Genomic DNA, 18,552 nt, shown 5'->3' on the forward strand with positions numbered 1-18,552 from the left:
CACTAGCGTATCCTGTCTTACAGCCTGGTACATAGCATTTATTTGGCATATTTAATTATTTAATTTACCAATTAAACTTTTAAAACTCAATATATTGCTTATTGTTTGGTAAGTCAACAGTCAATAGTAGACATTTAAATGGACCGTCATAGTTCTTACTAGGGCACTATAGATACAGGTATGCTACGCCGCCATTTTGCGACTAATAATGTTATGTGAATTTGAATTTCTCCCTCTTTATTTTATCATTTTATCATTGATAAATGAGTCGCAAAATGGTGGCATAGCATACCCATTCTATGTAGAGCCTTAGTTCTTACAATAATTCTAATAAATTTGGAACAATATTAGGAAGGGATTTCTATTTTAAATACTATTTGTTATGGCTGAAAGTCTACCTCTATATGTTTATTTTATTGAATTCGTGACTTTATTTATACTATAAATTTTTATTTATATCAACTTGCTAATATGATATAAGCATATTTCATATGAATTATGAAATTCGAACAATATTATACATTAGTATGGTCTATATTTTAATGCACCATAATGGCATAATAGCAAATAATTAATATAACCGGCCTTCGAGTAATGTGGCGGTGCCTAGCGGTATTCATGTTAACTAAATTTGTGCCGTCAAAAATTGTGCCACTTTTTCGCGGAGTGTTATCACCTTCTCTTCTCTACATCGTGCTTGTCATAATAACCTTGGTATCGAGAAATAAGTTGTTCCTAACATCATGTATGTAATCGGTTACTAATATCGATTGATATAATAATTTGTTAAGAATAATAATCAATTCATAAACTTACCCGACTCGTTAACTTACCACACTCTCCCCTATATGTAAGGAAAATAAACATAATATTAATATTGTTGTATGCACAACAACAATAATTATTATCATTATAATCTCGTATAGTTAAATTTCTAAAATCTAAAATGAATACAAATTCTAAAAACAACAACCGATTGGCACTCTTAATAATTATCATTTATCATTGACCACGGACTTCAGTTAACTTGCGACAGTTGAGTATGACTCAACTATTGTGCGTATTGTGTTAATTTAGTTGTGTACTTTATTCTAATTAAATTAAAATTAATTTTTTTCTTGACGCGCGTTTACATTAATCTTTTAATTCGGGCAAAATATGACTTAGACGTGGCTAAAAATATAAAATTACCGCAAACTGCTGAAGAATTGAAAATAATTTGTTTAAATAATAAATTGTTACAATAGCAGTTGAAAAATATTAAAAATACATAACCACAATTTTTTTTTATAAGCATTTGAAGTTAAAATGTTGACAAAATTTATCAAATTTAAAATTGAATAATTATATTGTAGTTAACAATTTATAAAATGTACAATTTTTATATCTTAGGATTGAAAATTTAAAACAAGATTCCATGTAAATATTTAATTCTGTTACCTGTTAAGCACAGTTTATTTTTATAGTAATTTTAAGTTCAAATTTGGAAGAAATTACATATTAAAAAACCTGGAATAACTATTTTAGTTATTTTGTTGTGATTGTATAATATTATTTGTGGGTACTTGAAACTTCTAAAGTATACTATTATATAACTATGATAGTACCACGGTTTGTTGTTGATGTGTAACGCGTTACCTAATGGATATTGTGATATGATAAATTTGAAAATTATTAATACTACTATAGATAAGTATACCTATAATATGTATGTCTAATATCTAGACTGACAAACCGTCTCCGCTCAGAATCGTTTTTCTTGTACAGTGATATTATATCATTGAATTCAAATTTAATACTATCCATTGTACAGTGACCCACTTGTAACCTACTGTACAGCAGAGCGACATCCACTTACCCACCTTTTTTTTTTAATCACAAAGCATACAATGGTTTTAAATAAGAGTAAATAAATAATTATTACTTAATTGAATAATTTAGTAGAAACATTTATAAATACTTAAATTGACCAAGACATAAAAGTGTATAATGAAAAGGAATAATAAGATTAATTACCACAAATTGGTTAATTATTTAAAAATTTTAGAAGTTGCCAACCACTAATCACAAATTAGCGATCCTGGGCATAAACGAGTTATAAAGTTAAGTTAATTTTAACTTTTTGACTTAACTTTTTAAAATTTAATTTTTATTAATTCAATTTTTTTAACTTAACCGAACTTAACTTAACTTACTATCTTAAATCGTGGCACACCTTCTCTCAAAATCCGTTTAATTTGTCCTTGGGAGTTTTTAGTCACAGGCATGGTTGAATAATATGCTTATATAAATGGGGGGCGTCGATTGGTATCAGCTGTTTTTGTGGATCACTAGGAGGGAGAAATGATTAATGAGTCTTTTTGCGATCTGGGTGGTAGGGGGTTTTCGTCGCGTACTCGCATCGTCGACCGTCGATCTCTGTTCCTCACCCCATGTCACCCCAGAACATTCTGATGTTGATTGTTGAACCCTAGTAGGCTCAAGGCTGTTACAGTAGTCGTTATTCATCCGTCGACCGTTTTGGTGTCCCGTAATTTTGTCGCTGCCGTTGTGTACCTCGAGCAACCCTGCTTATCGTCGCCATTATTATCCATCTGTGATTCCGTGCTCTTTTAATTTATTCGAGCCATCATCGCTCATTATTTTTTCGTACCTTTGCCGTAAGTTGCTATGATTTATAACCGTTGTCACGCCCGTGAACGCCATCCGTACACGTGGGTTTGGTGCGTTCAGACGACGTGCCGCCGGATATTGAATAATATAATATTTTTACATATTATATATTTATGCATAATATTATATAATATCCTTGGGATGTTTTTCGATCGTTATCCGAATGAAAATTGTGCCGATTTTTTTCACACAGTGTAGTTTTTGTCCGGAAGTTTCCACGAGTACAGGCAACAGGCAATACGTATTCGCGTCCTCGACACCCGCGTACGCACAATCCATGCAGCTGGTGTCCAATCATCGTCCGCAATTGCCAGAGCCTTTGATTTAGTCTTATCAAGACGACGAACATGACAAAAAAAGTCTGTTTTCTCAAGATAATATCTGATAATTATGAAATCATTTAATAGGTAACTGCTAAATACAAAACAGATAAAACAAAAATAATAGCTAATAATTATAAAATTATAAAATATCTCATTGAATCTTAGTCAATATTATTAAAAAATTATACATATCTTATCTACCACTAAGTTAGAACCTAGATGTCAGAATAGAAAAAAATAATATTACATAATTATAAAAATCCTAGTTATACAAATTGTTATCGCTGTAACTTTATATTTTGTGCTATACCTAGCTTTTAAAAAATCTTTAAGTTCAATTTTATTTTCAAATATTTATTATAATATAATAAGTGAATAGTAGATTTTATCATTTTATTAACATCTTTCAATCTTTCAATCTTTCACACAAAACTAATATATTTTACTGAGTGGTTATATTATAAGTTTTATTTTTCATTAGTTTTATGAACTTTTTTTTTGGGGATTTTTTTTCCTCGAAACTTTTTGTCTGTTCCCCAGTCCTGAGTTATTTTTGGCAGAACCAAGTAATATATCTTTTGATTTGAGTTACCTATTACACAACAAACAAATTGTTGTCAATATATATATATAGGTATGTACATAATCAGAAAACATGTAGCTTCGTCAGTTTAAAAATTAGAGTGAATTTACCTATTCTGAAACTTGATGGTAAGAATATTATCTATGTTTGTATGTCGGTTTTTTACGATAGTTCAATTTATTAGCTAGTTATACATATACAATATACCGTAAATTAAAAATGCTCATAACTCACTTAAAAATTGAACTATTGTAAAAAACCCAACATACAAACACAGATAATCTTCTTACCATCAAGTTTCATAACAGGTCGATTCACTCTAATTGTTAAGCTAACGGCATAAAACGTGAACTGCTGAGCGTAAATTTGCTATGTTACGCGTTTGTAAGACGGAGACAACAAATGCGGGTGTGGCGTCCTCTTAACGAGACAAGTTTAATCAATTAAAATTAAAAACATTAGTTAGTCCTGATAAATCTGATATAAGAGACATAATAAAATGTCATAATTCAAAATAACCTGCAGGTGCTGATGCTTGTAGTTTTCTTGATGTAGTGATGTTTAATATTTCTTCCCACCTCCAGTAGTTATTCCCGCTGAGAGGTCATTTTCAAAACTTGCTCAATACAAATTATTGAAAAAATTTCACGTCTTAAAATAGGCATTGTTATTCTCAATATAGTAATTCCGAAATGAAGAACTAGATTTAGAAAAAATAATTAACAATTTATCTAATGTTAAAGCCAGGACAAAATTGTTTGTATTAAAATAATTATGTCTGTGTAATGTATATCTATACACATTATTATTAAAGTCAATCCATTATATTATGAACATTTATGCTTTGAAATGTATATAATGTATTAAGATTCTATACTTTAAACAATAAACAATTTGTATACCGATGTCTGATATGTAGGTATCTATTGCTTTTTTAGAAGATGTTCAGATTAAATATTAATTTGTTAATGTTAAGTTAGTTAGTTCTAGGACAACAGCCTGCAGCCCGCACACTTAAGCAACTCCTACATTTTGGTGGAGGACCGGGCACTAAAATGTAAGGAGGTTGGGGAAACTTTTATATTTAGAAAATTCATTAAGGGTTTTCAGAGCCCTTTGAATCGTAACTTGGGAGCTTCAGGATTGTTAGATCAAATATTAAGTTCTAGTTGATATGTTATAGTATTACACAATAAATTACAATAATCTTAGTTAGGTATATATTAAATATAGTAGAATGAAAGATTTACATACGTTATGGTTAGCCAACCATAGTTCCTTAGTAACGGGATGCTGTACTAGTCTCGGAACTAACAAGCTCTGGATGACCATAACGTTTGTAAGTCTTTAATTCTAGTGTATTTAATATGTAACTTAAATTATTCTTATTGTGTAATAATAGAACATATCAACTGCAACTTAATATTTTATCAATCTTTTCTGAAGTTCCCGAGTTATGGTTGAATTATTAGATTATTAGATAATTTTTTATACCTACTTATGATCTACTCATCCTAAATTCAATTTTTATGTATCGAAATACTCGGATAAATGTTTTGTTCATCAAACACAATTTAAACAATGATTATGTATACCTTGTGAGGAGGGTCAGAGAGCACTAAAGCAGAGTGCATTAATCCCTCCTATCGTCAACCAAACATCACAACTTTATTTCCTATCATAATATCAATTTTGCTATCATAAAATTTAGTTAAGTTATGTTATGATTAATATTAGATATTTTTAAAAATCTATAAAATTTAAAAAATTTAAAATACTAGTAATATAAACTGTACAGTTGAGCTTTATGCAGTCCTTTTCTTCTGGCAAAATCAAATTGTGAGCACGCAACATCTAGATAATTACCTACATAAAAGAAAAACATTATCTGTATCAACACATTTTTCGTTTTTTTTTTAAATAATTAACAACAGTTTGATGTTGGACTATCAATCATAATTTCATTTTTTATTATTATGAATTAAAACTATACATTAATATTGTAGAAAATAAACATAAATATACAAACTCGTTTTCTTGCAATCACATGTATTATATTAATCAGATATTATAAATGATAAATTGTACTTTTAATTATAAACATAATGTTGTTATTTACTACTACTACTACTACTACCTACCTAATATTATTATTTTTTTCACACTAATTACATTTTTGATTTCCATTAAATGTTACTCGATAACTATATAATAATAATGGTACCTAAATACAATAGATGTAACAAACTAACAGAATAAAAAAAAACATTTAAACATAAATAAATACACAATAGGTAATTACAATAAAACCTAATATTATATGATAAAATAAAAATTACACAGTTACATATATACACATAAACCATTTTACCATGACCAATTATGTAGGAATCATGGAATGACTGGAAGTTTGTATTAAATAGATTTTAGTTCACAGTATCACAATACTGATATTGAAATAATTGTTCAGTTAGTTTGTGATGATAAGTGTCTCTAGATTAAAAATCACAAGAGGCACTTACATCCGTTGTATTAAAGTTATTGTTCAGTCTTATAAGTTACATTTGTGACAGACTAAAACCCTTCAATATATTGCAAAAATAAAATTGTTCAGTTTTAAATATAAATACGGTCAACATTACAATGTATTATTATAATAAGACATCACAAATAATTGAAAAACTTGAGTTTGATTGATATTGGTTAAAATCTATATGGATATATGTACAAAAGCAAAAAAAAAATTATTACTCTGGCTTGTGCCTCTCAACTGGGTACAAAATTAATAATCATAATGATGTTTTAACAATTCAAATTTACATTATATAAAAATACACCATATAGTATGTATTAACAATGACGGTTATTAAAATAATAATTTAAAGATTAGTTGACTGATCCTGAATAAGTTCATTGTGAATAAGTTCATAGGCAATTCTTTTTCGTAAAAGTTGACAATCTGGCTGTGTGAATTCAAGTTTTTTCGCGAATAAAAAATATCTCGCGTTTGTACATGTAAAAATGCCACAATCGTAAGTATTTTTTTGTTGGGGAGAATTTTCAATTTGATATTTCCAATTAGGCATGGTCCTCTCCTCACCTGGTTTTTTTATTGAGTAATTATATGCCAGAATTAAAAATTCAGATACTATATTATATTCCTTTATATGAGTTTTATTGAAACTATCAAAAGAATGTATGACTCCTTCCCAAATATCAACCACAAATAATGCCCAATGGTTTTTATTTGGGTTAATTGGGATGACAATTTTTTTGTAATCATATAAATTATTTTTTTTGGCCCATCTTTTAACTGTTTCATGCTTTCTACGTCCAAAATCTACCCAAGTATCTGTGGATATTATCAATGTATCTTCACAATTCCTGACCAATAGTGAAATATAATTCAGTATAATAACATCATTTAACCAGGATTTAGGTGTAAGTAACGTTATTATATCTCTCATACGTAAATCATACCCATTGAGTTTAATATTTGAATTTACAACATCATTTTCCCTCTGGCCAGTTAAAAAGTTAATCGTTTTTTCTGTTTTTTTCCTATGTTTAGGAAGAATTTTTTTAACATTTTTAGGCCTTTTTACCAATTTGATAGTATCTAATTTGACAACCGGATTATATGTTAATTGGCCAATATTCATATCTTCATCATCACTGGAACAGAGATCAATCGTTGATGTATTTTCTTGGGTACTATTTTTATTGTCGATGCCTGTAGTTATTTCCAACTGATTTATTTCCGATGAATTATCTTTAGAAATTGCATGTGTATCCTTATCCTGGATTATTGTTGTAGGATTAATATCAACAACTTCCATTTGCTGCAGTGATGCATTAATATTATTTGAGCAGTGTGGTTCATTAATGTCTTCAATTATAGAATAATAATATTCTTCATTATCTTCAGTAAAATCCATCATCTTAATTGTTTGAAAATATTTAATTCGTTTTAAAATCTGAATTTTTTTAGGGTCAGGTAAGTCTAAAAACAAAAACAAACACAATTTTTTATATAATATAAAACTATAAACATAATAATTAAAATAAATATTAATAATTATTTAGGTAGTAATTTTATATTAAGCTATGACGACACCTATAATCACATGGGAAAAATAATAGCAATAAATCATCATCTAAAAGGTTAAAATGAATAGTCTACATGTGACAGTAATGTATTCAATCAATTAATTATTTTAATTTATTTATTTATTGCTCTTAATTTATTATATTACTCGTAGTCATTTAAATAATGGGTGTAAGTATCATAATAAGTACCCTAGTATCCGCTTAATTTTATCACTAGGAAATCCTTATCAAAATGTAACTGAAATAACGTGTCAGATATTAAAAATTAATTCAGATACTTTATAAATTGTATATGCTTTAAAATCTAAATTGTATTTTTATTTTTTGGTTGAGTCGTATATGTGTATGGGTTTTTAATTTTTATATTGACTGCAAGCTAACGATTCATAAAAAAAAAAAAAAAATAAATGAATGAATGACCCAATAAACGTGTTCTTTTTTTTAAAAGAACGTGAACGAGTTCATTTTTTTAGTGAACGTCCCGAACACTGATAGTGTGTATAGTCGTGAACGGAACAAAAGGCGGACTCACAGCTACGTCATGTGTTGCGTCGTGTCGATCTAATCGCATTTGGATGTTACATTTTTGGTATCATGTAATAACCAAGTTGTAACCATAAACCTATATAACTTCTATGGTTGCAACTGAGTATACCAAGATTTATATGTCAACTTTTAAATCAATAGTTACCAGCACTCGCACGACACGTCAACATACCATAACAAATCTAAATTATGAATCTAAATTACAAATTTGTCATGCGACATACAACGTATCTTGCTGTGAATCCTCATTATTTTTCTTCCATGAGAAGCGTTCACATCGGATTTTGAACAATCCGAAGGGAAGGAACCATTAATAATATACTGGTATGTCGGCAACTTTGTGATACGCATAAAATGGTTGTCGGCTTTCTCCTTTCAATACATATTTATCATTCATAAATCATAACTTATATTCAGTTTTGAGTAGTATTTCGAATAATTTTAGAATACTATTTCCAAAAGTATTTGTTGATGTATTCTGAATTCTTTTATAGTATGAAAATTAAATTGTTTGATTTGCATGTTATTCCTTTGCATTTGATTTAAAACAAAAATACAAAATTTTCAGAATCTGAATTATCAGAGAGTGATGATGATACAAATTATTTTTTCAATTGGTCCAAAAAAAAATCAAAATTAACTTTTACTTTAGTACAGGAATTATCCAATTTTTTAAACAAAAATCCAACCAAAAATGTAGATTCCTTGATTGAAACACCAACAATTTGAAAAGTGTTTATAAAGTTCAATACACCAATGCCAAGCAGTGCTACTGTAGAACGTGTTTTTAGTATGGGCAGTGCTGTGTTGAATAAAAAAAGGGGGAAAATGAGGGATAAAAACTTTGAGAACATATTAATGGTAAAATATAACAAATATATGTAATGTGTTATTATTGTAATTAGTAATGTTTTATTTAAATAATTACTTTTTACATTCCTAATTCAGTGTTGTTTTTAAATTATCCTATTAGAACGGGGGAGTGGCGGTGTCGAAACATTTGAGGACTGTTCCTCTCCTACCCCCCAACCTTGTCGATACCAGTCCATACTATCTTAGCCCATGATGTTAGCATATTAGGTAAGTTATTCATTTATATATTTTACAATATTATATTAAATTCAGAACTTCGAAAAATGCACAATAATACAATCAAGGCTGGGCATTAACGAGTTAAAAAGTTAAAGTTAAGTTAAAAAGTTATTTTATTTTAACTTCTTAACTTAACTAGTTAGTTTTGTTTTTTCAGTAACTTAACTGTTAACTAATTTAATTTCTTTTTTAATTAACGTGAAATTAAGGAATTAATTTTTCATTTTAGGAAGTAAGTTAAGTTAATTTATTTTGTTTTTAATTTAATTATATTTCACTATTTCAATCTATTTCGTTTTCATGTCAAAAAATATTTACCATGAATTGTTTAATATCAAAAATGTATATCATTCGAATCTAACTTATATGGAAATACTGTGTAAAGTATAAACACTATAGTCTATAATTTAGTTTTGGGTTGGAAAAAAATTAACTAGGTACCCTAGTGTTATATAAATAAATTAACTTAATAAAAAGTTAACAAAAAGCGTGTATTAACTTTTAACTTAACTGAGTTAACCCATGGTTAAATTAACTTTTAATTTTTAACTTTTTGTTAATGGTGCATATTAACTTAAATGAGATAAAAAAAATCATTAATTTGCCCAACCTTGAATACAATGCACATTTACTGTGTAAAGTTACAATTAGCACAATGAACAATAAGTGTATTTGTATATGATCTTAATATTCTGCCAATTTCAACTATTAATTTGACTTGTCTGAATATATTGTTATTTTTAATTTTGTTAAGTATTATTATTATCTACACGGAATTTCTGAAATTAACATTTAGGTACCTAATAGCAAATTAAACTACTTTTTGTACATTTTTTTTTTGCACATTTGTACAGATTTTTCTCAATAAAAATGTATACCATATACTTTTTTTCTGAAACACGCTTAATATATGATTATAATAAGAGAGCGGATCTATATGCACTAAAAACCAACTAAATAAGCGCTAAAAAATCATAAATATATTCACTAAAATGTTGAAATAAGCATGAAACATAAAAATTATGAATACAAAAATTAGAGTAAAATTGTATTTTTTAACATTCAATTAGAACAATGTATTTAAAATTATGGAACACTACTATAAATACTTTTCTTTGATTTTTTCTGAAATAATGTCAATGGTCTTATATTGGTATACGTCTTTTATTTCACCGATTATTGATCTAAGGTCATCTTTGGGAAAAACGATTATACCTACAAGTATATTTATTAATTTATTTTGATATTAATCGAAACAATAAAAGTATAATATATTTTTCTTATACTACAATAGTATATATTTCAAAAAGGTCTAATCAAACATTATATGCACTAAAAGATGAATTATGCAATTAACATTTAAAATAAGCCCTTAAAATAAAAAAAAAAAATGGGTATATGTCAAAATACGCACTAAAAGTTTTATTATTCAAATCATTATGCCATGAAATAAATGTTATGCTTACTTAGCATATCCAATGGAGTATTTATATTCAGGCACTATAGGCACATGCCTACAGCGGCAAATTTTGAGGGGCATAACATTTTTAGTATTTAGTATATAAATACAATTCTTTTGCATATTTACCTAATTAATATATATTTTATAGTAGCTAATTAAATGATAGTTAGTGCAGTACATTATATTGTTATTATATGATTATTTTAGTTATTTAGGGCGGCAATTTTCCAGAGGCCAACAGGCGGGAAACATGTTAATACACCCCTGAGCATATCATACTATCAACTAGAACAAATATGCAAATACATATAAATCTCCGCTCTAATTATAATATACAATATTATAAAATCTAAAATGTCTGTTATAAATTGGACCAAATAAATATATAAATAATTGTATAATATTTAAATGCATAATTAATTTATATATAATTTTTATAATATTGATAACACTGCATATTCTGTGATATTACTTATTCTATGATTATAATATAACCATTTTGGTGTTTTTCCGGGATTCATTATAACCTATGTATTACGTTTACCTCATAACTCGTTTATAAAAATAATCAAACGGCATTAAAAATCAATAAATTTAATTGACGATTCTGATAAACAGATATAAATACTTAATAAATAAAATTGCAAGATAAGAAATGTTACATTTATTCCAGGCAAAAAAATATATGTATAATTTATTGTAGTTAGAGACAAATATTTTGTTTTACATATTTTTAACGAGGTTATACAGTACGATTTTAGTATATCATAAAAATTTGAATTATTTAATAAGCCGGAAAATTTATAATTAGGTATATAATTATTATAACAATACAATTTATAACATACTATTTTGATCATACTTTTTTTCTTATGTAATAACTAGAGACCAATATAACACACAAAAATGCCCTAAAAAAAAAGTCAAGTGAACTCCAAAAAAAGACGATGAAAAATCAGCACAAATAAGTGAAAAAATGTAATTTAAAAATTATTATTATTTTTAGAGATGAGGGTGTGGTAATAGATGTCAGAGTAATTTTAAAATGAATAGACAATAGAAAATATTACAAGTTTAATTCAAATTAAAAAAAGGTATATATTAAAAATAAATTTAAAAGTAAAATGAAAAAAAAAAATTATATTAATATAACAAAAAATCTAAAATTCATAACATTGTACAAAAGCTACAAAAAATTCCTATATAATGAAAAATTGAACCCTCCATGATCACAGATGGGATATAATAAATCATCTATTCGTTTATATGATGGGGTTAAAACGGATTTAAATCCAAGAATACTTGCTTCATACTGATGGTTTTAAGTTATTTTATTTACCAGTAATAATACAATGTAATATGTACCCGTGGATATAAAACCTTTTTAACACCGTCCATATAAAGGCAGGTTGCCAATGTGTGCGTTGTGCCGTGTACACGAAAAATTTTCAGATATGTCCAACATGGTATTGTGGCTAATACTACGGTAACTTAACCTAACCAACCGATCACAGCAATGGATTTTTATGTACGCGTATGTGTAAAGTGGAAACCCGCCTTAAACTTATTAAATGATTTATTCAGAAGGCCAAAATTTAATGTACAACTTTGGGTATTCATAAAACATTAAAAAGTAAATTGTTATAAACTGTTAGCATACCGTTAGCTAAATCACCAAACCATGTAATTCCATTTTGTATGAAATTGAGATTATCTTAATATATTATTTCTTTCCTCCATAAGAATTGAGTTTTAGTGTTTTCATAAATACGGTATTTATGCTTATTAGATATTCAAGTATTTTAAAATTTAATTTAAACATATTATTATATTTTCTATAATTATTAACTTTTTTTTCTTACGATGATAATAAAACAGTATTTTGTTGTATGTTGCAGATATGTGAAGTCCAGCGGCTGGGCCGGGACTTTTTTGTAGGTCGGGCCATAGAGAGTCCAACATATTATATTAGATCAGGCATAGTCACATAGTAGTGACACAAATTGAGGAAGCGGGAGCAATAGTAGCGCACGCGGTCATGACCTCCTCCAACCTTGGACCTTATAGACCATATCTAAGTAGTAAGTACGATATCTTGTATAAAAGTATTATTTATTCATTCCGGAATCTTGTACCACTGAGACTCAGTGAACACCAGGTGTTTGGGATCGCGGGTTAGGTTCATGAGAATAAATTAATCAATATTAAATGATACATAATATTTGCTACAAAGTATTTAAAGTGATTCTATATTACCATGACAATTTGAAAAATTATCAATAATTTTATCATAACTGTTCTATGTATTTAAAAAGTTATTTCATCTCCTAAAAAGTATAAGAAATTCAGTTAGACGGTATTGTGATTTAGCTAACGGTATATTTTTATTTCTAGAAATGTCACTGTATAACCTTGTTTTTTAATAGTGAATGTAAATGTTTAGGTTTCCAAAACAAATCTATATTTTTTGTTGCTGTTTTAACCAACACATCAACTAATTAATGATTTATTTATTTTTGTAAATTATTGATTACTATAAATCAAGGAGAGAATTAATAATTTAAATGCATGTCCTAATGGTTAAAGATCATAAGAGTCGTCCACTATATTATGTTTTTTAAATGCAAATAATTACCTATCCAATCCAACTCCGAGACTACCTAGGATAGGTTAAGGATAGGATAAGTTTATTGCAGGGCATGCTCACCGGAGAAGGGGATCTACCCCTTTAGGGTCATTTTTGTTGTATACAATTTATGATAAATCAGTGGATATGATAGGATATAAATACATAATATACAGGTATTAAATATAAATAAAGTACTTAAGTATGCATAATGAAATTGTGCCTATCACATCTTTTAACTTTTAAAAAATATAAAAACTGCACCAACATCTTAACTATAGTCATCACGATATGTGCAATTACATTATATTATTATACACAATTTGGTCATTTAGTAAATACAATTACCAAGTCTGGGCAATTTGATAATAATTTTAACTGAGTTAAGTCGATGGAAAACATTTTAAATGTTTAAAGTTAACATTAAACCTAATTTTTTTTTTTTTTTTTTTACTCAGTTGAGTTAAAAGTTATATAAACATTTTCAATTAACTTATCAGTTATCTATTAACTTAAGATAAGTTATTAATATTATTTTTAGATTCTGAGAGAATATTGATTTTACAATGATGTGCATTTTTTTTTTTATTTTTATTGTGACTGTACACGATTAGTAGTCGAAATAATGCTTTGATTTTCAACTTCAGTATATTGTTCGATGGGAAAGTGAATATTGTTGGTGCTTTGGGGAGGTCAAAAGTGAAAATTTTCAATAGTTTTCAAAAATGCCGACAAAAACAACATAAAAATTAAGGAAAAAACGAGAATTTTTACGCAAAATCGTTTTTGTTTTTTTTTGTAACTCTAAAACAAATGAGTGTATATATGTTACCAGAAAAGATGAAAATTCAGGAATTGTTGGTATATCCTAGTCATTGTCGACAATGACTGGAAAGGTTAGGCAATGTTGGATATTTCGTAGTTTTATCAACATTCCGTATTATATTAGGCAATGTCCGAATCGAAACAAATATCAACACAGCGCTTTATCGGTGATCGATCTGATTATGGAACATAGCTATCTATACTATTACTTATTAGTATATAATATGGTAAATCTTGTTTTATGTTATCGTTTTTATTGCTTATAAGTTATAATAAAATTGACTATACAGAATTATCGTAGCTGGTATCGTTATGGTCACATACTCACATCCCACAAGTGACTGTACAGTACTGTTTGTGCATTGAAGTAGTGAAACAATGTGTAATAACATTGTTTTTTTTCAACAATCTGTTTAAAAATGGTTTTAAATGAAATGCGCATAAAATTTGACAATGAAATTCTATTAAATACAATCTAAACGTAACGACAACTTTTTTTTGATTAATAGTGAATATTGTGAACGAATCGAAGAAATAAAACACTCTAAAATTACGCTATCTACAGCTGGAGTAAAAAGTTGTTTGAAAGACTATAGGAATGTTCGTAAGTATGATATTCTATTGTTATCAACGGTAAAGATTGTCTTATTAAAACTATAACCGATGCGTCGTAGAGGGTGTGCGTTATTATGTAAAAAATGAAGAGTTGTTTGATATTATTCATTCTACACATACAGCAATCGGTTACGAAGGCCGAGACCGTATAATCGCTGAACTTAAATTAAAATACGTGAATGTGACAAAGGAAACAATAATGTTTTATTTAAGTCTATGTTCTGATTTCCATAAAAAAATCTTCAAATCCAAAAAGAGGGTTTGTATCAAAACCTATTTTACATTCGGCATACAACTCACGTGCTCAACTAGATTTAATAGATATGCAATAACAGATTTATAATGAATTACCAAGACCACCTAACAAAGTTCGTTGTACTTAAACCATTAAAAACAGAATAATTTTAATGTTTTATTTCTTCAATTCGTTCACAATATTCATTATTAATCAAAAAAAAGTTGTTGTTGTTACGTTTAGATTGTATTTAATAGAATTGCCATGTCAAATTTTATACGCATTTCATTTAAAACCATTTTTAAACAAATTGTTGAAAAAAAAAACAATGTTGCTTCACTACTTCAATACACATAATTTACCAGATATTTATACAACATTTGGAGAACCAGACATACAGCACTTAAACAATAGAAGAGTTTGTCAATAATATTATAAACGAACATCATGCTATGTGGGGTGATGTAAAAATTGTTCATGGGAAACCTTGACATAGTCAGAGCCAGAAACTTAGCTCTGGTTATCATCAATGCCTTCTTTTATTCGAATTGTCATCAATGCCTAGTTATTGACGTTAATTCCTTACTAAATCACGCATTATAGTTATTGACTAGTCATTGTCAACACTGACTGAATGTCACTCTTTTCCGGTAACATATACATGAAATTTTCACTGGTCGTTCATATTTGCATTTTCTATACATAATATTTGTTTTGAACTGTTTAGGAACATTTTCTGTTTCCAATTTTATTTGTCATTTTTTCTACGATTGTCAATGAAACTTTATTTGTTGGGTAAAAAAGCAAATTATTTCGAGTTGAGAATTCATAAGAATTTTTCTTTTTAGATCTAAGATTTGAAAATGTATTACAAGATTTCTCATAAAAATGCCTACCTTTATCAAAACAAAAATGTCTACAAGCAAATCAAATTAAATTTTTATGAGCGTTTGAAATTCATAGTTTTACGATATTGGGTATTCAGTATTCACTTGATTTCTAATGTAGCGGTTTTGTTATTTTATTGTTATTCAAAAACAATAACTGTAGATACTTGAAAATTTTACTAAATGTTTATATTTTCATTATAATTTTGACTCTTTTTGGGCTGTTATGGACATTGTCAGTTTTCAATTTTTCTGTTTTTTTTTCTATAAATATCAATAAAATTGTATTTTTTGGGTTAAAAGTGTACATATAATGCAAGGCTCCTGATATGTTGTTACAATAACAGTTGAAAATATTAAAAATATATTGGCGCAATTTTTTTTCATAAGCATTTATAGTTCAAATTTTGACAACATTTATCAAATTCAAAATTTAATAATTACTCTGTAGTTAGAAATTTAGAAAATGTTCAACTTTTATATCTAAGGATTGAAAATTTAAATAAGGTACAACGTAAATAGGTTCTATATAAATTACTTTATTCACAATAATATCATCAAATATACTTAGTAATATCATAGGCTGACTGACCGTTTTCTCTCAGAATCGTTTCTAATAGAATGATATTATAGTAAATGGTTACGTAATATGCAACATCAATAATAATTTTTATTTTCATCATATTTATTATTTAATTATTTATAAATTAACTTAACTTGAAGTTTATATCAATGAAAATAAGTTAACCTCTAAATAACTCACTAACTAAAACAGTTAAAATTAACCTCGAAATTAACTTTAATTTTTTTAATTCGTTTATGCACTGGCTTGTCAATTACTAGGGCTGTGAATTTATAGGAAAGTGCGTTTTTTTTTGGTGATTGTAAAACATAGCACTACAAATCCATCTATAAAACTTTTATTTTGCATATTTTTGCATTTTTTGACGTTTTAAATTTTTTAGGTCATTTTTTCACATTTTGCTTTTTTAGTTCATTTTCTAGTATTTTCAATCAAATTCCGTCAATTGACTTGTTTGAAAACATTTTTTTTTATTTTACACAGGCTGTATATATTATGTCAAATTTATATTTTATTAAATAATATTTTACACAAGTCACAAGCTATATACGGGTTAGGCAAAGATAACAATTCGATAAAATAAGGCAATTGCTAGACAACTAGATAAACGGGAAGACGCTATAGAAATAAATATCTTTAAGTTTGTTTTATTATTTTAACAAAATAGATATAAAAAAAAATATTTTAAAAATATTTCAGGTGAATAGCATTTAATGCAATTTAATGCAAAATGTAAATTCAAATTCAATCAACATTTTTATTATTCTTTTTTAATAAATAAACACTTTTTTGTACTAATGTTTAATATCTTGTACCTAATATTAATATAAATGTAAAAATTAAATTGAAAACCATTTGAAATAAATTTTATACTATAATTTTTGGCATATTATATTCCTTTTTTTATGCATTTTAAGTGCATATTTTGCATTTTCAGTGCATTTTTTTTTACATTTTTTAAGGTTTTTAGTGCATTATATTCACAGCCCTGACAATTACCATAGTCTGTTCAAATTGAGATCGGTACAGGCGGCCAAATAGTGCGCATGGGCGTGGTTCCGTGGCAGCCCTGACACCGCCCGACAAAAACTGGTCGCTGCTGTGTACCGATCTCATTTTGAACAGACTATAGTGTAAACATAATAAAAATTTAAGAAGTGAATAAAATAATTTTAATTGCCAAACAAGATTGCCTTATATAAGCTTTAATATTTTGTAGAGTATGCCAGATTTTAATTCTAATATTTTATTTTATTTAACATTAATGTTTTCAAATACAAACTAAAACCCAAAATAGGTACAAATACATTTGTTACTAAAAATAAATTCTAAACTAGTATCTAAAATCAACCAATATAACAAAAAAGCGTGCACTACAATTGGGTCTTACCTTTTTTTGTTGTATATTTTAAGTTTAAAAAGTAACACAAAAATGATTTAAAATATAAAGCTAAATATAAAGCTTTTAAAACTTATTTCTATTATTGTTCATAATAGTTTTAATATGTTAAATATAATTTTAACATATTTGATCCCTAAAGAGTATAGTAACACACAACTTCAACCCAAATAATAAATAAAAAGTTTTTACAAATGAATCTAGGCTTTACGACTTAAATTTAATTAAAAACTTTATAAAAAAACTTTTCTTTGATAGCTCTTTAAAATTAAATAAAAAAAAAAATGTTTTATTAGAAGTTTGTAACCAATTAAATATAAAAAATAGTACCTACCTAATAGTGGACCATCTACCAACAGAACTATTATAATAATTCTTATGCTAAATTACACATATTATATTTAAGTATAGTTTTTAATAAAAAATCATCTATGGACAAGGCATTGGAACTTCATGCATCTGCATAATATTATTTTTTCTTTAAGAGGCTGTCAGCGCACTACTTGTTTTCTCTCTCTGGCTCACACGCAACATAGACAAAATGCATTTACGCAAAATCATTTTTTCTATGTGTTTAAGTACTCTTAGAGTTA

The 18,552-nt window shown here is 27.2% G+C and overlaps 1 protein-coding gene and 1 long non-coding RNA gene across 4 annotated transcripts in view; one reads left to right on the forward strand and one right to left on the reverse strand.

Annotated features, from left to right (window-relative positions):
• The first annotated feature begins 1,985 nt into the window (after nucleotides 1–1,985).
• LOC100569749 overlaps nucleotides 1,986–18,552 on the forward strand; it is a 17,557-nt gene continuing 990 nt past the window's right edge. Inside the window, exons 1-4 of one of the 2 annotated variants that reach the window (XR_510243.3) lie at nucleotides 1,986–2,660; nucleotides 2,867–3,080; nucleotides 9,209–9,315; nucleotides 12,688–12,870. This is a non-coding gene — a long non-coding RNA (uncharacterized LOC100569749). Of the gene's footprint in view, nucleotides 3,081–9,208; nucleotides 9,316–12,687; nucleotides 12,871–18,552 lie in introns of both variants that reach the window. The other variant, XR_119000.4, reaches the window with a different exon arrangement.
• The window catches only part of LOC100569649 (ubiquitin-like-specific protease 1), a 17,858-nt gene continuing 4,824 nt past the window's right edge, over nucleotides 5,519–18,552 (reverse strand). For both annotated transcript variants that reach the window (XM_016800611.2, XM_003241253.4), the window contains exon 2: nucleotides 5,519–7,582. In XM_016800611.2, the coding sequence (XP_016656100.1) occupies nucleotides 6,459–7,520 (1,062 nt within the window). In that variant the 5' untranslated portion in view covers nucleotides 7,521–7,582 and the 3' untranslated portion in view covers nucleotides 5,519–6,458. The remainder of the gene's footprint in view (nucleotides 7,583–18,552) is intronic.

This window comes from Acyrthosiphon pisum, chromosome X (assembly GCF_005508785.2).
Source record: "Acyrthosiphon pisum isolate AL4f chromosome X, pea_aphid_22Mar2018_4r6ur, whole genome shotgun sequence".
Lineage (NCBI taxonomy): Eukaryota > Metazoa > Arthropoda > Insecta > Hemiptera > Aphididae > Acyrthosiphon > Acyrthosiphon pisum.